This window comes from Oncorhynchus keta, unplaced genomic scaffold, assembly GCF_023373465.1.
Source record: "Oncorhynchus keta strain PuntledgeMale-10-30-2019 unplaced genomic scaffold, Oket_V2 Un_contig_3758_pilon_pilon, whole genome shotgun sequence".
Classification (NCBI taxonomy): Eukaryota; Metazoa; Chordata; class Actinopteri; order Salmoniformes; family Salmonidae; genus Oncorhynchus; species Oncorhynchus keta.
Window position 1 is genome coordinate 164,960 of NW_026287413.1, and position 19,581 is coordinate 184,540.

At 46.3% G+C, this 19,581-nt stretch overlaps 1 protein-coding gene across 1 annotated transcript in view; it reads right to left on the reverse strand.

Annotated features, from left to right (window-relative positions):
- Window positions 1–16,086: 16,086 nt before the first annotated feature.
- LOC127924170 (uncharacterized) overlaps window positions 16,087–19,581 on the reverse strand; it is a 31,198-nt gene continuing 27,703 nt past the window's right edge. Inside the window, exon 3 of the mRNA XM_052508630.1 lies at window positions 16,087–17,572. Coding sequence (XP_052364590.1) covers window positions 16,593–17,327 — 735 coding nt within the window. The 5' untranslated portion in view covers window positions 17,328–17,572 and the 3' untranslated portion in view covers window positions 16,087–16,592. The remainder of the gene's footprint in view (window positions 17,573–19,581) is intronic.

Sequence of the window (19,581 nt, forward strand, 5' to 3'; positions counted from 1 at the left end):
CAGACTGGTTTATAGAGGAACAGACTGGTTTATAGGGGAACAGACTGGTTTATAGAGGAACAGACTGGTTTATAGAGGATCAGACTGGTTTATAGGGGAACAGACTGGTTTATAGAGGAACAGGCAGGTTTATAGAGGAACAGGCTGGTTTATAGAGGAACAGGCTGGTTTATAGAGGAACAGGCTGGTTTATAGAGGAACAGGCTGGTTTATAGAGGAACAGACTGGTTTATAGAGGAACAGACTGGTTTATAGTGGAACAGACTGGTTTATAGAGGAACAGACTGGTTTATAGAGGAACAGGCTGGTTTATAGAGGAACGGGCTGGTTTATAGAGGAACGGGCTGGTTTATAGAGGAACAGACTGGTTTATAGAGGAACGGACTGGTTTATAGAGGAACGGACTGGTTTATAGAGGAACGGACTGGTTTATAGAGGAACGGACTGGTTTATAGAGGAACAGACTGGTTTATAGAGGAACAGACTGGTTTATAGAGGAACAGACTGGTTTATAGAGGAACAGACTGGTTTATAGAGGAACAGCCTGGTTTATAGAGGAACAGCCTGGTTTATAGAGGAACAGCCTGGTTTATAGAGGAACAGACTGGTTTATAGAGGAACAGACTGGTTTATAGAGGAACAGACACATACCATAGTTCCACTACAGACTGGTTTATAGAGGAACAGACTGGTTTATAGAGGAACAGACTGGTTTATAGAGTAACAGACACATACCATAGTTCCACTACAGACTGCTGTGTTCCTTCAGCCATGGCAGTGATCCATCGTTCCTCAGTCCACAGCCTGCTATTCACATCAGCCGTGACGCAGTTAAATGCCTTATGGTACTGCTCTCTACCAGAGCGGGCAAATCTTTAAGCATTTTATGACCTAAATGTTACGCTAGCTTTAGCTTACCACACACATTCAAATAACTAGTAGAAACCCAAAATAATTATTTAGTGAAAACATTTTTGTGTGTGTTTGTGTGAAACCTACTTCTGTTATTACCGGTAAGTAAGGATGGGAGAAGTATAGCACCGTCTTCCTCTTTATTGATGTGAGAAACGGGGTCTTGTTACCGGCCTGACAAATGATTCCATTATGATGAAGAGCACTGCCTGTTGAAACGTGATCGGTCATGTTCCTATAGAGTTAAGTGGCTCAATGAGGGGAAATGGTGGTCTGGGCCATGGACTGACCTCTCATTCACACACACACACCACACACACACACACACCACACACACACACATACAACACACATATACACACACACACACACACACACACACACACACACACACACACACGAGGCCCTACCAATGCTGATTGCAATGGAAAGCAAATGCTGTAGAGTGGTGGCTGAGATGGAACCTCGTTGGGGTTGTTGATGTTTCTCTCAAGATTGAGACTGTGAACCTCACTTTTTCAAACACTGACACCCCACGTGTGTTAATGCACTTAAGATCTTTCCTTTTAAAGTCGTATTGAAATACTAGAGAGGTACTCTGTAATCGAATTCATGCTAACTTTTTATGAGGCCAGTAATTCACCCCAATGAGCAGTGGAGCCGAGGAGGGTTTTATAGAGAGCAGTATGTTTATATGGGGTTTCTCTAGTAACCACCGCAGTGATTGGTCAGGACGACCCTACGGAGCGTGTCCATTAAAACATATCACACAGGAAATAGACACTGACGTGATAATGAGACGGCCAGAACAGCCACTACATTACTTCCTGTCTGTAATGAAAGGAAATTTGGAGTTTTCAACCTGACAGAAAACAGTGACATTCCAGAATTCCGTGACATCATTCTTGTAGGCCCACTGGGAGAATGTTTGGCCCACTGGGAGAATGTTTGGCCCACTGGGAGAATGTTTGGCCCACTGGGAGAATGTTTGGCCCACTGGGAGAATGTTTGGCCCACTGGGAGAATGTTTGGCCTACTGGGAGAATGTTTGGCCTACTGGGAGAATGTTTGGCCCACTGGGAGAATGTTTGGCCCACTGGGAGAATGTTTGGCCCACTGGGAGAATGTTTGGCCCACTGGGAGAATGTTTGGCCCACTGGGAGAATGTTTGGCCCACTGGGAGAATGTTTGGCCCACTGGGAGAATGTTTGGCCCACTGGGAGAATGTTTGGCCCACTGGGAGAATGTTTGGCCCACTGGGAGAATGTTTGGCCCACTGGGAGAATGTTTGGCCTACTGGGAGAATGTTTGGCCCACTGGGAGAATGTTTGGCCCACTGGGAGAATGTTTGGCCCACTGGGAGAATGTTTGGCCCACTGGGAGAATGTTTGGCCCACTGGGAGAATGTTTGGCCCACTGGGAGAATGTTTGGCCCACTGGGAGAATGTTTGGCCCACTGGGAGAATGTTTGGCCTACTGGGAGAATGTTTGGCCTACTGGGAGAATGTTTGGCCCACTGGGAGAATGTTTGGCCCACTGGGAGAATGTTTGGCCCACTGGGAGAATGTTTGGCCCACTGGGAGAATGTTTGGCCCACTGGGAGAATGTTTGGCCCACTGGGAGAATGTTTGGCCTACTGGGAGAATGTTTGGCCTACTGGGAGAATGTTTGGCCCACTGGGAGAATGTTTGGCCCACTGGGAGAATGTTTGGCCCACTGGGAGAATGTTTGGCCCACTGGGAGAATGTCTGGCCCACTGGGAGAATGTTTGGCCTACTGGGAGAATGTTTGGCCTACTGGGAGAATGTTTGGCCTACTGGGAGAATGTTTGGCCCACTGGGAGAATGTTTGGCCTACTGGGAGAATGTTTGGCCTACTGGGAGAATGTTTGGCCTACTGGGAGAAGGCTGCTGCTGCTGAGGTTCAGGGGAATCTGAGATTCTGATCACACAAACTCAAATGGACTGCAGCTATAACTCACTTGGAATAACACAGAAGTGAGAAATTAAGTTTAACAGTGACTTGATGTAGTGTTTATAGGGTGTTAACTGGTGTAGTGGTTACAATGTGTTAACTGGTGTAGTGGTTACAAGGTGTTAACTGGTGTAGTGGTTACAAGGTGTTAACTGGTGTAGTAGTGCTTATAGGGTGTTAACTGGTGTAGTGTTTATATGGTGTTAACTGGTGTAGTGGTTATAGGGAGTTAACTGGTGTAGTGCTTATAGGGTGTTAACTGGTGTAGTGGTTATAGGGTGTTAACTGGTGTAGTGGTTATAGGGTGTTAACTGGTGTAGTGTTTATATGGTGTTAACTGGTGTAGTGGTTATAGGGTGTTAACTGGTGTAGTGGTTATAGGGTGTTAACTGGTGTAGTGTTTATAGGGTGTTAACTGGTGTAGTGGTTATAGGGAGTTAACTGGTGTAGTGGTTATAGGGAGTTAATAGTGATTATGTTAACTGGTGTAGTGTTTATAGGGTGTTAACTGGTGTAGTGGTTATAGGGTGTTAACTGGTGTAGTGTTTATATTATTATATTATATATTAACTGGTGTAGTGTAGTGTTTATATTATTATATTATATATTAACTGGTGTAGTGTTTATAGGGTGTTAACTGGTGTAGTGGTTATAGGGTGTTAACTGGTGTAGTGTTTATAGGGTGTTAACTGGTGTAGTGGTTATAGGGTGTTAACTGGTGTAGTGCTTATAGGGTGTTAACTGGTGTAGTGCTTATAGGGTGTTAACTGGTGTAGTGCTTATAGGGTGTTAACTGGTGTAGTGGTTATAGGGTGTTAACTGGTGTAGTGGTTATAGGGAGTTAACTGGTGTAGTGGTTATAGGGTGTTAACTGGTGTAGTGGTTATAGGGAGTTAACAGGAGGAGACTGAGAACTGAGTCGGTGGTGTCTGTGTGTGAGAATAGAGGAGCGTTCGGCCGCCAGCACTGAGGAGAGAAATGACTCTTCAAGTTGGTTTCCACAGCAGGAGAGGAGAATGGAACTATCAAAATAACGACTACTGTACTTCGTTCTATAGCTAGGATAGCATCATGTTGTTGATGTTCTATAGCTAGGATAGCATCATGTTGTTGATGTTCTATAGCTAGGATAGCATCATGTTGTTGATGTTCTATAGCTAGGATAGCAACATGTTGTTGATGTTCTATAGCTAGGATAGCATCATGTTGTTGATGTTCTATAGCTAGGATAGCAACATGTTGTTGATGTTCTATAGCTAGGATAGCATCATGTTGTTGATGTCCTATAGCTAGGATACCATCATGTTGTTGATGTTCTATAGCTAGGATAGCATCATGTTGTTGATGTTCTATAGCTAGGATAGCATCATGTTGTTGATGTTCTATATCTAGGATAGCATCATGTTGTTGATGTTCTATAGCTAGGATAGCATCATGTTGTTGATGTCCTATAGCTAGGATAGCATCATGTTGTTGATGTTCTATAGCTAGGATAGCATCATGTTGTTGATGTTCTATAGCTAGGATAGCATCATGTTGTTGACGTTCTATAGCTAGGATAGCATCATGTTGTTGATGTTCTATAGCTAGGATAGCATCATGTTGTTGATGTCCTAGTTCTATAGCTAGGATAGCATCATGTTGTTGATGTTCTATAGCTAGGATAGCATCATGTTGTTGATGTCCTATAGCTAGGATAGCATCATGTTGTTGATGTTCTATAGCTAGGATAGCATCATGTTGTTGATGTTCTATAGCTAGGATAGCATCATGTTGTTGACGTTCTATAGCTAGGATAGCATCATGTTGTTGATGTTCTATAGCTAGGATAGCATCATGTTGTTGACGTTCTATAGCTAGGATAGCATCATGTTGTTGATGTTCTATAGCTAGGATAGCATCATGTTGTTGATGTTCTATAGCTAGGATAGCATCATGTTGTTGATGTTCTATAGCTAGGATAGCATCATGTTGTTGATGTCCTATAGCTAGGATAGCATCATGTTGTTGATGTTCTATAGCTAGGACAGCATCATGTTGTTGATGTCCTATAGCTAGGATAGCATCATGTTGTTGATGTTCTATAGCTAGGATAGCATCATGTTGTTGATGTTCTATAGCTAGGATAGCATCATGTTGTTGATGTTCTATAGCTAGGATAGCATCATGTTGTTGATGTTCTATAGCTAGGATAGCATCATGTTGTTGATGTCCTATAGCTAGGATAGCATCATGTTGTTGATGTCCTAGTTGCAATTTGTCTCATTGTCATCCGTCTGCAATCTACTGAGATGGGTCACCTCTAAGCTAAGACGAGCTCTATGGTTTCTGGAATCCACTCTCATTCGTGGCTGGTTTTTGCTCAGACATTCTCACTGACTGCCTCTGTGGCTCAGTGTAAACAATCTCTGAATAAATAGTCTGGTTAGATTTGCATGCCCCGGTAAGCCTAGTAGAAATGGGATTGGCATTATCATAAATATGTATTTACCTCATGTAGTCCGTGGCGGGTTGAGACAGCCAGGCCCACTATACTCTCCCCCAGGAGTGATGTATTATGTGTCTCAGTGAGGAGCTCTGCCCCTGATTCAGTGGCACTTTTCCACTTTTGTTAATGTGGTGAGGCACGATGCCCAGCCAAGGCTACGGTGCCAGGCTCAGTCACTGTGAGGGATGGTCTGCCAGCTTCCCTGCCCTGAAACATAGCCTGCTATACTGTGGCCTTCATTTCTAACCCACTGTGAGCTATACTGTAGCTAGTGAGGCTGCCTCACTGTGAAGGATGGCTAGATAGACCTGACCGGAACCGCAGGCTGATTTCCTGTTGGCTCACTGTGAAGGATGGATAGCTAGACCTGTACGTCTGGGGCTCAGACGTAACTATAGACAGGAGGAGCCCCAGACGTACAGTCACTAGCTATAGAAAGGAGGAGCCCCAGACGTACAGTCACTAGCTATAGACAGGAGGAGTCCCAGACGTACAGTCACTAGCTATAGAAAGGAGCCTGTACCCCAGACGTACAGTCACTAGCTATAGAAAGGAGCCTGTACCCCAGACGTACAGTCACTAGCTATAGAAAGGAGGAGTCCCAGACGTACAGTCACTAGCTATAGAAAGGAGCCTGTATCCCAGACGTACAGTCACTAGCTATAGAAAGGAGCCTGTACCCCAGACGTACAGTCACTAGCTATAGAAAGGAGCCTGTACCCCAGACGTACAGTCACTAGCTATAGAAAGGAGGAGCCCCAGACGTACAGTCACTAGCTATAGAAAGGAGCCTGTACCCCAGACGTACAGTCACTAGCTATAGAAAGGAGCCTGTACCCCAGACGTACAGTCACTAGCTATAGAAAGGAGGAGTCCCAGACGTACAGTCACTAGCTATAGAAAGGAGCCTGTACCCCAGACGTACAGTCACTAGCTATAGAAAGGAGCCTGTACCCCAGACGTACAGTCACTAGCTATAGAAAGGAGGAGCCCCAGACGTACAGTCACTAGCTATAGAAAGGAGGAGCCCCAGACGTACAGTCACTAGCTATAGAAAGGAGCCTGTACCCCAGACGTACAGTCACTAGCTATAGAAAGGAGGAGCCCCAGACGTACAGTCACTAGCTATAGAAAGGAGGAGCCCCAGACGTACAGTCACTAGCTATAGAAAGGAGGAGCCCCAGACGTACAGTCACTAGCTATAGAAAGGAGGAGCCCCAGACGTACAGTCACTAGCTATAGACAGGAGGAGCCCCAGACATACAGTCATTAGCTATAGAAAGGAGCCTGTACCCCAGACGTACAGTCACTAGCTATAGAAAGGAGGAGCCCCAGACGTACAGTCACTAGCTATAGAAAGGAGCCTGTACCCCAGACGTACAGTCACTAGCTATAGACAGGAGGAGCCCCAGACATACAGTCATTAGCTATAGAAAGGAGCCTGTACCCCAGACGTACAGTCACTAGCTATAGACAGGAGGAGCCCCAGACGTACAGTCACTAGCTATAGAAAGGAGCCTGTACCCCAGACGTACAGTCACTAGCTATAGACAGGAGGAGCCCCAGACGTACAGTCACTAGCTATAGACAGGAGGAGCCCCAGACGTACAGTCACTAGCTATAGAAAGGAGGAGCCCCAGACGTACAGTCACTAGCTATAGACAGGAGGAGCCCCAGACGTACAGTCACTAGCTATAGAAAGGAGGAGCCCCAGGCGTACAGTCACTAGCTATAGAAAGGAGGAGTCCCAGACGTACAGTCACTAGCTATAGAAAGGAGCCCCAGACATACAGTCATTAGCTATAGAAAGGAGCCTGTACCCCAGACATACAGTCACTAGCTATAGAAAGGAGGAGCCCCAGACGTACAGTCACTAGCTATAGAAAGGAGGAGCCCCAGACATACAGTCATTAGCTATAGAAAGGAGCCTGTACCCCAGACATACAGTCACTAGCTATAGAAAGGAGCCTGTACCCCAGACGTACAGTCACTAGCTATAGAAAGGAGGAGCCCCAGACGTACAGTCACTAGCTATAGAAAGGAGCCTGTACCCCAGACGTACAGTCACTAGCTATAGACAGGAGGAGCCCCAGACGTACAGTCACTAGCTATAGAAAGGAGCCTGTACCCCAGACGTACAGTCACTAGCTATAGACAGGAGGAGCCCCAGACGTACAGTCACTAGCTATAGACAGGAGGAGCCCCAGACGTACAGTCACTAGCTATAGACAGGAGGAGCCCCAGACGTACAGTCATTAGCTATAGAAAGGAGGAGCCCCAGACGTACAGTCATTAGCTATAGAAAGGAGGAGCCCCAGACGTACAGTCACTAGCTATAGAAAGGAGCCTGTACCCCAGACGTACAGTCACTAGCTATAGAAAGGAGGAGCCCCAGACGTACAGTCACTAGCTATAGAAAGGAGCCTGTACCCCAGACGTACAGTCACTAGCTATAGAAAGGAGCCTGTACCCCAGACGTACAGTCACTAGCTATAGAAAGGAGGAGCCCCTGACGTACAGTCACTAGCTATAGACAGGAGCCTGTACCCCAGACGTACAGTCACTAGCTATAGAAAGGAGCCTGTACCCCAGACGTACAGTCACTAGCCATAGAAAGGAGGAGCCCCAGACGTACAGTCACTAGCTATAGAAAGGAGCCTGGACCCCAGACATACAGTCACTAGCTATAGAAAGGAGCCTGTACCCCAGACGTACAGTCACTAGCTATAGAAAGGAGGAGCCCCAGACGTACAGTCACTAGCTATAGAAAGGAGCCTGTACCCCAGACATACAGTCACTAGCTATAGAAAGGAGGAGCGCCAGACGTACAGTCACTAGCTATAGAAAGGAGCCTGTACCCCAGACATACAGTCACTAGCTATAGAAAGGAGCCTGTACCCCAGACGTACAGTCACTAGCTATAGAAAGGAGGAGCCCCAGACGTACAGTCACTAGCTATAGAAAGGAGGAGCCCCAGACGTACAGTCACTAGCTATAGAAAGGAGCCTGTACCCCAGACGTACAGTCACTAGCTATAGAAAGGAGCCTGTACCCCAGACGTACAGTCACTAGCTATAGAAAGGAGCCTGTACCCCAGACGTACAGTCACTAGCTATAGAAAGGAGCCTGTACCCCAGACGTACAGTCACTAGCTATAGAAAGGAGGAGCCTGTACCCCAGACATACAGTCACTAGCTATAGACAGGAGGAGTCCCAGACGTACAGTCACTAGCTATAGAAAGGAGGAGTCCCAGACGTACAGTCACTAGCTATAGAAAGGAGGAGCCCCACAGACGTACAGTCACTAGCTATAGAAAGGAGGAGCCCCCAGACACAGTCACTAGCTATAGAAAGGAGGAGCCCCAGACGTACAGTCACTAGCTATAGAAAGGAGCCTGTACCCCAGACGTACAGTCACTAGCTATAGAAAGGAGCCTGTACCCCAGACGTACAGTCACTAGCTATAGAAAGGAGCCTGTACCCCAGACGTACAGTCACTAGCTATAGAAGGGAGCCTGTCCCCCAGACGTACAGTCACTAGCTATAGAAAGGAGCCTGTACCCCAGACGTACAGTCACTAGCTATAGAAAGGAGCCTGTACCCCAGACGTACAGTCACTAGCTATAGAAAGGAGCCTGTACCCCAGACGTACAGTCACTAGCTATAGAAAGGAGCCTGTACCCCAGACGTACAGTCACTAGCTATAGAAAGGAGCCTGTACCCCAGACGTACAGTCACTAGCTATAGAAAGGAGCCTGTACCCCAGACGTACAGTCACTAGCTATAGAAAGGAGCCTGTACCCCAGACGTACAGTCACTAGCTATAGAAAGGAGCCTGTACCCCAGACGTACAGTCACTAGCTATAGAAAGGAGCCTGTACCCCAGACGTACAGTCACTAGCTATAGAAAGGAGCCTGTACCCCAGACGTACAGTCACTAGCTATAGAAAGGAGCCTGTACCCCAGACGTACAGTCACTAGCTATAGAAAGGAGCCTGTACCCCAGACGTACAGTCACTAGCTATAGAAAGGAGCCTGTACCCCAGACGTACAGTCACTAGCTATAGAAAGGAGCCTGTACCCCAGACGTACAGTCACTAGCTATAGAAAGGAGCCTGTACCCCAGACGTACAGTCACTAGCTATAGAAAGGAGCCTGTACCCCAGAAGTACAGTCACTAGCTATAGAAAGGAGCCTGTACCCCAGACGTACAGTCACTAGCTATAGAAAGGAGCCTGTACCCCAGACGTACAGTCACTAGCTATAGAAAGGAGCCTGTACCCCAGACGTACAGTCACTAGCTATAGAAAGGAGCCTGTACCCCAGACGTACAGTCACTAGCTATAGAAAGGAGCCTGTACCCCAGACGTACTGTCACTAGCTATAGAAAGGAGCCTGTACCCCAGACGTACAGTCACTAGCTATAGAAAGGAGCCTGTACCCCAGACGTACAGTCACTAGCTATAGAAAGGAGCCTGTACCCCAGACGTACAGTCACTAGCTATAGAAAGGAGCCTGTACCCCAGACGTACAGTCATTAGCTATAGAAAGGAGGAGCCCCAGACGTACAGTCACTAGCTATAGACAGGAGGAGCCCCAGACGTAGTCACTAGCTATAGAAAGGAGCCTGTACCCCAGACGTACAGTCACTAGCTATAGAAAGGAGGAGCCCCAGACGTACAGTCACTAGCTATAGAAAGGAGCCTGTACCCCAGACGTACAGTCACTAGCTATAGAAAGGAGCCTGTACCCCAGACGTACAGTCACTAGCTATAGAAAGGAGCCTGTACCCCAGACGTACAGTCACTAGCTATAGAAAGGAGCCTGTACCCCAGACGTACAGTCACTAGCTATAGAAAGGAGCCTGTACCCCAGACGTACAGTCACTAGCTATAGAAAGGAGCCTGTACCCCAGACGTACAGTCACTAGCTATAGAAAGGAGCCTGTACCCCAGACGTACAGTCACTAGCTATAGAAAGGAGCCTGTACCCCAGACGTACAGTCACTAGCTATAGAAAGGAGCCTGTACCCCAGACGTACAGTCACTAGCTATAGAAGGGAGCCTGTCCGTCCATGTTTCCCCAGTTGATTGCCTTTCCGTCTGGAATGTATATGATCTATATCATCTACTCCTCCATTTCAACGTGAAAAGCCTGTCTAGACATATGTATCACACTTATAAGGTAGCCTACATTTCAATCAACACTAACCCTGTAGCTAACGCAGCTCACTCAAATGAATTACATTCATGGAAATTCTTTCTTTTGGTTTTTGGAGCAATATTTTCCAAAAGAAGATTAAATTGTCACGACCCTCACGTTTTCCATCCAGTGAGGAAATGTAGCCTTTTATTTAACTTCCCCTCACTTTGCGTGCGAATGTCATCAATCTCAAGTTAATTGTCCCAATCCTACCTTTCTCATGACATTACACAAAGCCTGTGTCCCAAAAGGGCACCCTTTTCCCTATGTAGTGCCCTACTTTTGACCTGGGCCTTTTATAAAGGGAACCGGGTGCCATTCTGGAACGTGTCATTCAAGGTAAGAGCAGAACATGTGTCCTAAAGCTGTATTCTATTAGGGTTTTTACTGCTGCTGAGAAGTGCTGTTTTTAATACGAAGACCAACTTAAAGGACGAGACTTTATGAAAGTTGTTAACAATCCTTTTTAAATATGTTTTTTATTTTTATTTTCTCAAAGACTTGAGCAGAGACGGTCCTTTTCTTTCAAATGAAAACGTTGAGATGAATAGTGTGATGTCTGGTGGGTGAAACATCACCTCAGGTGGTTTCCATTTTTAAAATAGGGAGGAGGCTCCAAGTTTAATTCTTTACAGTAACACCGTGTTCAAGGAACACTCCACGTTCACGACAGAAAGAAAATGTCAAGGGGACAATAAAACCAAAATGTAATTGATGATAGAACACATTTTAACGATCAAGACTTGGAAACAAAACAGTGATTTCTATCTGTCAACCTGTCTATAAAGATGGGAGTCTGAGAAAGAATAGGGAATCTGTTTCAGGCAACAACTCCACTTTGTAAACTACATTTCCCATAGTGCTCTGCCCATCAGTGTATCTCACCCTAGCAGTCATCAGAATATAGTCCTGTCAGCCCTAGCAGTCATCAGTATATAGTCCTGTCAGGACACTGTCGGCCCTAGCAGTCATCAGTATATAGTCCTGTCTGGACACTGTCAGCCCTAGCAGTCATCAGTATATAGTCCTGTCAGGACACTGTCAGCCCTAGCAGTCATCAGAATATAGTCCTGTCAGCCCTAGCAGTCATCAGAATATAGTCCTGTCAGGACACTGTCAGCCCTAGCAGTCATCAGTATATAGTCCTGTCAGGACACTGTCAGCCCTAGCAGTCATCAGTATATAGTCCTGTCAGGACACTGTCGGCCCTAGCAGTCATCAGTATATAGTCCTGTCTGGACACTGTCAGCCCTAGCAGTCATCAGTATATAGTCCTGTCAGGACACTGTCAGCCCTAGCAGTCATCAGTATATAGTCCTGTCAGGACACTGTCAGCCCTAGCAGTCATCAGTATATAGTCCTGTCAGGACACTGTCAGCCCTAGCAGTCATCAGTATATAGTCCTGTAAGGACACTGTCAGCCCTAGCAGTCATCAGTATATAGTCCTGTAAGGACACTGTCAGCCCTAGCAGTCATCAGAATATAGTCTTGTCAGGACAGTGTATTGTGATAAATGATGTGTTTCTCTGTTTACTGATCTAATCTTAAGAACCAATCAGTGAGCCCATTCAGGCCTGGAATTCCAGCGATGTAATTGACCTCGGGTGATGTTCAAGGTCAAACCAATCCTGGCCCTTTTTATTGAAGACCTAGTTGATATTCACTGACTGACATCACATCAACAGTCACCAAGCACTCTGGACATGGTCTCAATCTAATACCGTCAACACATACTAATGTAATACAATATAAAGTTGTTTGTTGTGAATAGTACAGCTACTTTACTTAGTAATAACTGTCTTCTGTTTCTGCTTTTAAGACCATATTGCTGACATGATAGTTACCACGGTGATATTTCATCCAACCTTCTACAGGTTATTGAGATGACGTTTATGTTGCTGTTCTACATGATAGTTACCACGGTGATATTTCATTCAACCTTCTACAGGTTATTCTTATTGAGATGACGTTTATGTTGCTGTTCTACATGATAGTTACCACGGTGATATTTCATTCAACCTTCTACAGGTTATTCTTATTGAGATTGCGTTTATGTTGCTGTTCTACATGATAGTTACCACGGTGATATTTCATTCAACCTTCTACAGGTTATTCTTATTGAGATGGCGTTTATGTTGCTGTTCTACATGATAGTTACCACGGTGATATTTCATTCAACCTTCTACAGGTTATTCTTATTGAGATGGCGTTTATGTTGCTGTTCTACATGATAGTTACCACGGTGATATTTCATTCAACCTTCTACAGGTTGTTTATGTTGCTGTTCTACATGACTGAGTTGTAACGTCCGTGTTGTTCTCTCTGCAGACCTGAAGACTACAGGATGAAGTGATCCATCAGAAGGCTGTTGCTAGGCGTCTTCTTCTTCTTCTGTCCTGTTACTTGTACTGGCATTTTACATCCAGGTGACATTTACTGTACACACCACAAACCTTTTTCTGTCGTCCCAAATAATGTACAAAAATAAAACTAGTTCTCTTGCCAACTGTTTTTCTTTTTTTCTTATTTTTCCGTGAGAATAAATCATGATGTATATTTCATCCTTTCTGTGGTGAAAGTTTGAGTTAAAAAAAAATGGACTTTCGTGTGTTTCATTCAACCTCAGCTGCAGTGAGAGATTCATTGGTGTGAGTCCCAAACGGTCCCCTATTCCCTGTTTAGTGCACTACTTTAGACCAGGGCTCTGATCAAAAGTAGTGCACTATACAGGGAATAGGGTGCCAGTTGGGACTCGAGCATCGGCTGCGGTCAGCTGCCTTTTTAGTTCTGTTGTATTTGAGAGAATATTAAAGTGGAGATTCTTTGCCTACCAGCCACAGACCATTTCTGCAGTCTCTTCTGAAGTCTGATCTCTCCTCTAATTCGACCACACTTCGACCTTAATTGATTTCAGATGCCTCTGAGACCTTTTTATAATGCCAGCATAGCCTCTTGATGTCTGGTGGCCCCTCAGGAAACCATTGTGGAAATGTACCTCAACAGTAAGCGTGATACTATAGTCATTGGGCTCTTTTTTTAGACTGGGGAGTCAGCAACGTTTTATAGTTTGGCTTCACTGGTGTTTACCACAGACAGCAGCACTGTCTGACACACTGTGTTGACTGGACTTGATGAATCAACTGGACTCAAGTGGTCCTGTTTAAATGAAGTCAGATTTACCTGTCAAGACAACCCATTTTGGCTGTTACAGGGAAAATGTCTCATTCTCTAGAGAAGCAGTTGATGGGAGTCCTGCTGTTCTTTTGAAAGAAGAAACATATTGTTTGTAGAATGCAGTGAGGCAACTGAACTTATATCAGAGGAGGACCGTCCTCAGTGAATTTCATAAAAATGTCAATTGTGAAACTTTTTTTTAAGTTATCCTTTTTAGATAAAACTATGCTAAATATATTCACGTCACAAAATAATTGATTAAAACACATGGTTTTGCAATGAAGGTCTAAAGTAGTCTCTCTGTAGCCGGAGGACAGCTAGCTTCCGTCCTCTGGATACATTGACTTCAATACAAAACCTAAGAGGCTCATAGTTCTCACCCCCTTCCATACACTTACACGGCAATTATGACAACTTTCAGAGGACGTCCTCCAACCTATCTTAGCTCTTGCAGGAAGAACTGACATGTTGTCCACCCAATCAAAGGATCAGAGAATAAATATAGTTCTGAAAGCATAAGCTACAGATAGTTAGCACTGCAGTGCATAAAATATGGCGAGTAGTTGACTCAAAGAGAGAGAAAGACAATAGTTGAACAGTGGTGAACAAATTCATTTCTTCCAAAATGAAGGAGAAGCAAGAGAGCGAGTGTTTTTCAGTTTCACTTACTTAGCTAGCAAATGCAGGTAGCTCAAACAGAGGGATGTTTAGCCTACTCAAACAGAGCTGGATGCAAATGTTAGCTAGCTGGCTATGACAACCCAAGGGATGCAACACTGAAACTCTTCCAAGTCAAAGTAAACCTTTGGTTTTACAAATATATCTGGCCAACGGGTCCCGCCGGTGTAACTGCTCACTGACTGTAAAGTTACTGCATGATTGTAGTGGGTTTACTAATGCGTTAATAATAGTTATATTGGCTTTGTTTACTAGGATGGTACTTTGGCTAATACCATGGCAACAATGTAGGCTGTGTGTAGCAGTTATGACATGGTTTGGTTTGGAAAGTTTTTTTTTTGCCTGGTCATATACAGTTGATGTGTTTGTTGTGCATTGCAAGTCCAAACGAAGGGAAAAGGTGAGAGGAGGAGAGAGCGTAGATGTGAGAAAGAATATAATGTGGCTGCTATGAATGTGACCTGTGTTTACATGTGAACAGTAGGTGTATTCATGCCACTGATTCTGTTGGGAAAAACATTTCTTAAACGGAACGAAACGGGGATAAAGATACCTGAATTTGTCCAATAAAAACTCTTGTTTGCAACTGTTGGACTAATGATTACACCCTAGATCAGCTAGATGCAGGCAAGAGTGTTGAAGGAGGTAATGAACGTGTCACTGTCTGTCCAAACATTTTCTCTCGACCTGTGTGCACCTACATTGTAATCTTTAGTTCATAGTCTAGGTTGTAGCAACCTCATGATGGGTATAGGAACAATTAGAGTATCATGTAGGGGCCTAAACCTGTCACTGTTATATTGAACTGGGTGAATGGAATATGAATGACAGTCATCCAATATGCTGTAATAGAAATAAGGCTGTGCTCATGAGAAAATAAATGGTCCTCCCTCATCTTCAACGGCACCAACCGCCACTGACTTATACCTAGTTCTCACAGGCCCTACCCGTGGTGGACAGTGAGTCACATGTCAATCAGACACCAGAACTTATACCTAGTTCTCACAGGCCCTACCCGTGGTGGACAGTGAGTCACATGTCAATCAGACAACAGAACTTATACCTAGTTCTCACAGACCCTACTAATCAAACACCGAGCTACAGAACACTGTTGAATTACAGTTTTATTGGTTATAAAACAAATAATAAAGTATAAATAAATAACTTCCTAAATCAGTTTCAAAGGTTTGGTGGCGTGGTCTGATGAGACATTTCACTGGTACCTGTTAGTTCTACAATCGGAATTCCATTTCTGTCCAAAAACACAAATTAGACCACAGGCCTAACTATATTCAACACTCTCCTCACAGTGGACGGGCACCACGTTGCATAATCATCATAATAACAACAACAACAACAACAAATTGGGAAAGGCAATAAGGAAAACATTAAACTTCAGATTTGTGGAGCTCATCACAAGTCATTCCAGCACCTTCTCTGTCGTTGCCTGTGACGAGTAAGAGAAACTAACAGCCAGTCGGACAAGACCAAGTCCATGTCAATGAACAATGTGATAACGGTACGATTGGACAAGAACGCTTGACAAGTCTTACAATAGCTGTAGTTTTCTTTGATAGGACAGTGGTTAAAGTTTGGTTCCTTAATGTTTAGGCAAACTTAAAAAACACATTCCTCATCGTACAATAACAGAGGGGGGCTGCTTCAACAGAGGTCACAATGTATCATATTAAATCAAGAAGAGAGGACACTGTACACAAATAGTGAAAAATCATTGTGAGAACTGGCTTGACAACTTAAAGATGGAGGGTAAAGTCAACATGGAAGCACTATAATGTAAATGACACCTGGTTATAAAGAGCTGACAGACTGTTCAAATGTCATCCGTTCATCATCTCAAATTACAAAAAGACGTTTGACTTTATGACACATCAACCCAAAGACACAGTCCAGTCATCCTCGATGCGCTGGCTGAAAGGCTGCATGCAACTTCACTAGAAAGGTAAGTGATTTTAATGTACGTCACTGGGGATAGTTTGTCTTCCTCAGTCCCCTACATCCCACACACCAGCATTTACAGAAATCAGGCACTTTTCGGGTATATCCTAATCTGACAGCGCTCTCATACAGGAATAGCATACAGGAGACCCTGGCTAGCGACACGGGGGCAACTGACGCATACCGAACATATTTTTGACATCTTCATCAACCCACAGGGACATAGAGAGGTGGTTGGACTGTCTGTCCTGTCTGGACTTCTCCAATCACCTCCACCTCTCCTTCAGTATCTGCTGCAGCTTCGCTCCTCTGTCCAGTCTGTCCTGTCTGGACTTCTCCAATCACCTCCACCTCTCCTTCAGTATCTGCTGCAGCTTCGCTCCTCTGTCCAGTCTGTCCTGTCTGGACTTCTCCAATCACCTCCACCTCTCCTTCAGTATCTGCTGCAGCTTCGCTCCTCTGTCCAGTCTGTCCTGTCTGGACTTCTCCAATCACCTCCACCTCTCCTTCAGTATCTGCTGCAGCTTCGCTCCTCTGTCCAGTCTGTCCAGTCTGGACTTCTCCAATCACCTCCACCTCTCCTTCAGTATCTGCTGCAGCTTCACTCCTCTGTCCAGTCTGGTCTGTCTGTCCTGTCTGGGCTGTATTAGCGGTGTCTCTTCTCTGTGTGACCACGTCTCTGGAGAAACGGCTCATCATTATCCCTGGGGACCTTAGCTCAGTGTCCTGGGAGTGGGATTGGGGTGCAGGGGGGTGAGGGTAACTGGGCTGGTAGTACTGAGGTGGGTAGCCTCTATACCCAGCGAACGGGTCCTCTTCCTCCTCATCTTCCTCATCGTCTTCATCATCGTTGTTGTAATTTCCACGGGGGTCAAAACGGGCAGTGGGGTGATAGTTTTGGTAGTTGGTGTGGGGGAGTTGTTGTACTATGGTGGGGAACATCTGGATCAATGGGGTGTCATCACTAGCAACCTCTTTCTAAACCACCACCGCTAAGTTAGCTTGTTGCCCGGGGTTGTTAGCTTGTTGCCCGGGGTTGTTAGCTTGTTGCCTGGGGTTGTTAGCTTGTTGTCGGGTTGTTAGCTTGTTGCCCGGGGTTGTTAGCTTGTTGTCTGGGGTTGTTAGCTTGTTGCCCGGGGTTGTTAGCTTGTTGTCTGGGGTTGTTAGCTTGTTGCCCGGGGTAGCATCTGGGTTAGCAGAATGACGTACAGGAGAAAGCAGACAGAGAGCCACAGGCACAACATTACTGCAGTGAGAAAGAAGAACACAGTGTGTAGCCGTGGCTGTATAAGAGAGAGGGTGAGCCACACCAGTGGGAGTAAGTGGGAGTCTGATTAGTATTTGTCATTCACAAGGATACCTTGATCAGAGAGAGAAGATATACACAGGGAGGAAGGAAGGTGGCGGCTGGTGGCCGGCTGGAGAAAAGCATCGTCTAGGAAACAATATCTTCTGATTCATGTCTTTTATAAAAATCCAGATGGGTCGTTTTCCAAGCGGGGTGATGTGAAGCGAGGTTAGCAAGATCAACACACAATGTCTGATGACAGGCAGAGATAGATGGAGACTGAAGCGATTGGTTCAACACGGCGGTGGTGATCTCAAGAGGTAGTGAGGGGTGAAGGGAGGAGGGTAGTGATAGTCTCTATGTGGGGAAGAAAAGATGGGAGAGCAGAGGGTGGCTGAGGGTCTCTTTATGAGGGGAGAGGAGAGGAGAGGGTGGCTGAGGGTCTCTTTATGAGGGGAGAGGAGAGGGTGGCTGAGGGTCTCTTTATGAGGGGAGAGGAGAGGGTGGCTGAGGGTCTCTTTATGAGGGGAGAGGAGAGGGTGGCTGGGGGTCTCTTTATGAGGGGAGGGGAGGGGAGGGTGGCTGAGGGTCTCTTTATGAGGGGAGGGGAGGGGAGGGGAGAGGGTGGCTGATGGTCTCTTTATGAGGGGAGGGGAGAGGGTGGCTGAGGGTCTCTTTATGAGGGGAGGGAGAGGGTGGCTGAGGGTCTCTTTATGAGGGGAGGGAGGAGAGAGGGTGGCTGAGGGTCTCTTTATGAGGGGAGGGGAGGGGAGAGGGTGGCTGATGATGGTCTCTTTATGAGGGGAGGGGAGGGGAGAGGGTGGCTGATGGTCTCTATGATGGGAGGGGAGGGGGAGAGGGTCTCTTTATGGGGAGAGGGTGGCTGATGGTCTCTTTATGAGGGGAGGGAGAGGGTGGCTGAGGGTCTCTTTATGAGGGGAGAGGAGGGGAGAGGGTGGCTGATGATGGTCTCTTTATGAGGGGAGGGGAGAGGGTGGCTGAGGGTCTCTTTATGAGGGGAGGGGGTGGCTGATGGTCTCTTTATTAGGGGAGAGGAGAGGGTGGCTGATGGTCTCTTTATGAGGGGAGGGGAGAGAGTGGCTGAAGGTCTCTTTCTGAGGGGAGGGGAGGGGTGGCTGATGGTCTCTTTATGAGGGGAGAGGAGAGGGTGGCTGAGGGTCTCTTTATGAGGGGAGAGGAGAGGGTGGCTGAGTCTCTTTCTGAGGGGAGGGGAGAGGGTGGCTGATGGTCTCTATGAGGGGAGAGGAGAGGGTGGCTGAGGGTCTCTTTATGAGGGGAGAGGAGGGGAGAGGGTGGCTGATGATGGTCTCTTTATGAGGGGGGGAGGGTGGCTGAGGGTCTCTTTATGAGGGGAGAGGGTGGCTGATGGTCTCTTTATGAGGGGAGAGGAGAGGGTGGCTGATGGTCTCTTTATGAGGGGAGGAGAGAGTGGCTGAAGGTCTCTTTATGTGGGGAGGGAGGGGTGGCTGATGGTCTCTTTATGAGGGGAGAGGAGAGGGTGGCTGAGGGTCTCTTTATGAGGGGAGAGGAGAGGGTGGCTGATGGTCTCTATGAGGGGAGAGGAGAGGGTGGCTGAGGGTCTCTTTATGAGGGGAGGGGAGAGGGTGGCTGATGGTCTCTTTGAGGGTAGAGGAGAGGGTGGCTGAGGGTCTCTTTATGAGGGGAGGGGAGAGGGTGGCTGAGGGTCTCTTTATGAGTGGAGGGAGAGGAGAGGGTGGCTGATGGTCTCTTTATGAGAGGAGGGGAGAGGGTGGCTGAGGGTCTCTTTATGAGAGGAGGGGAGGGAGAGGGTGGCTGATGGTCTCTTTATGAGAGGAGGGGAGGAGAGGGTGGCTGAGGGTCTCTTTATGAGGGGAGGGGAGGGAGAGGGTGGCTGATGGTCTCTTT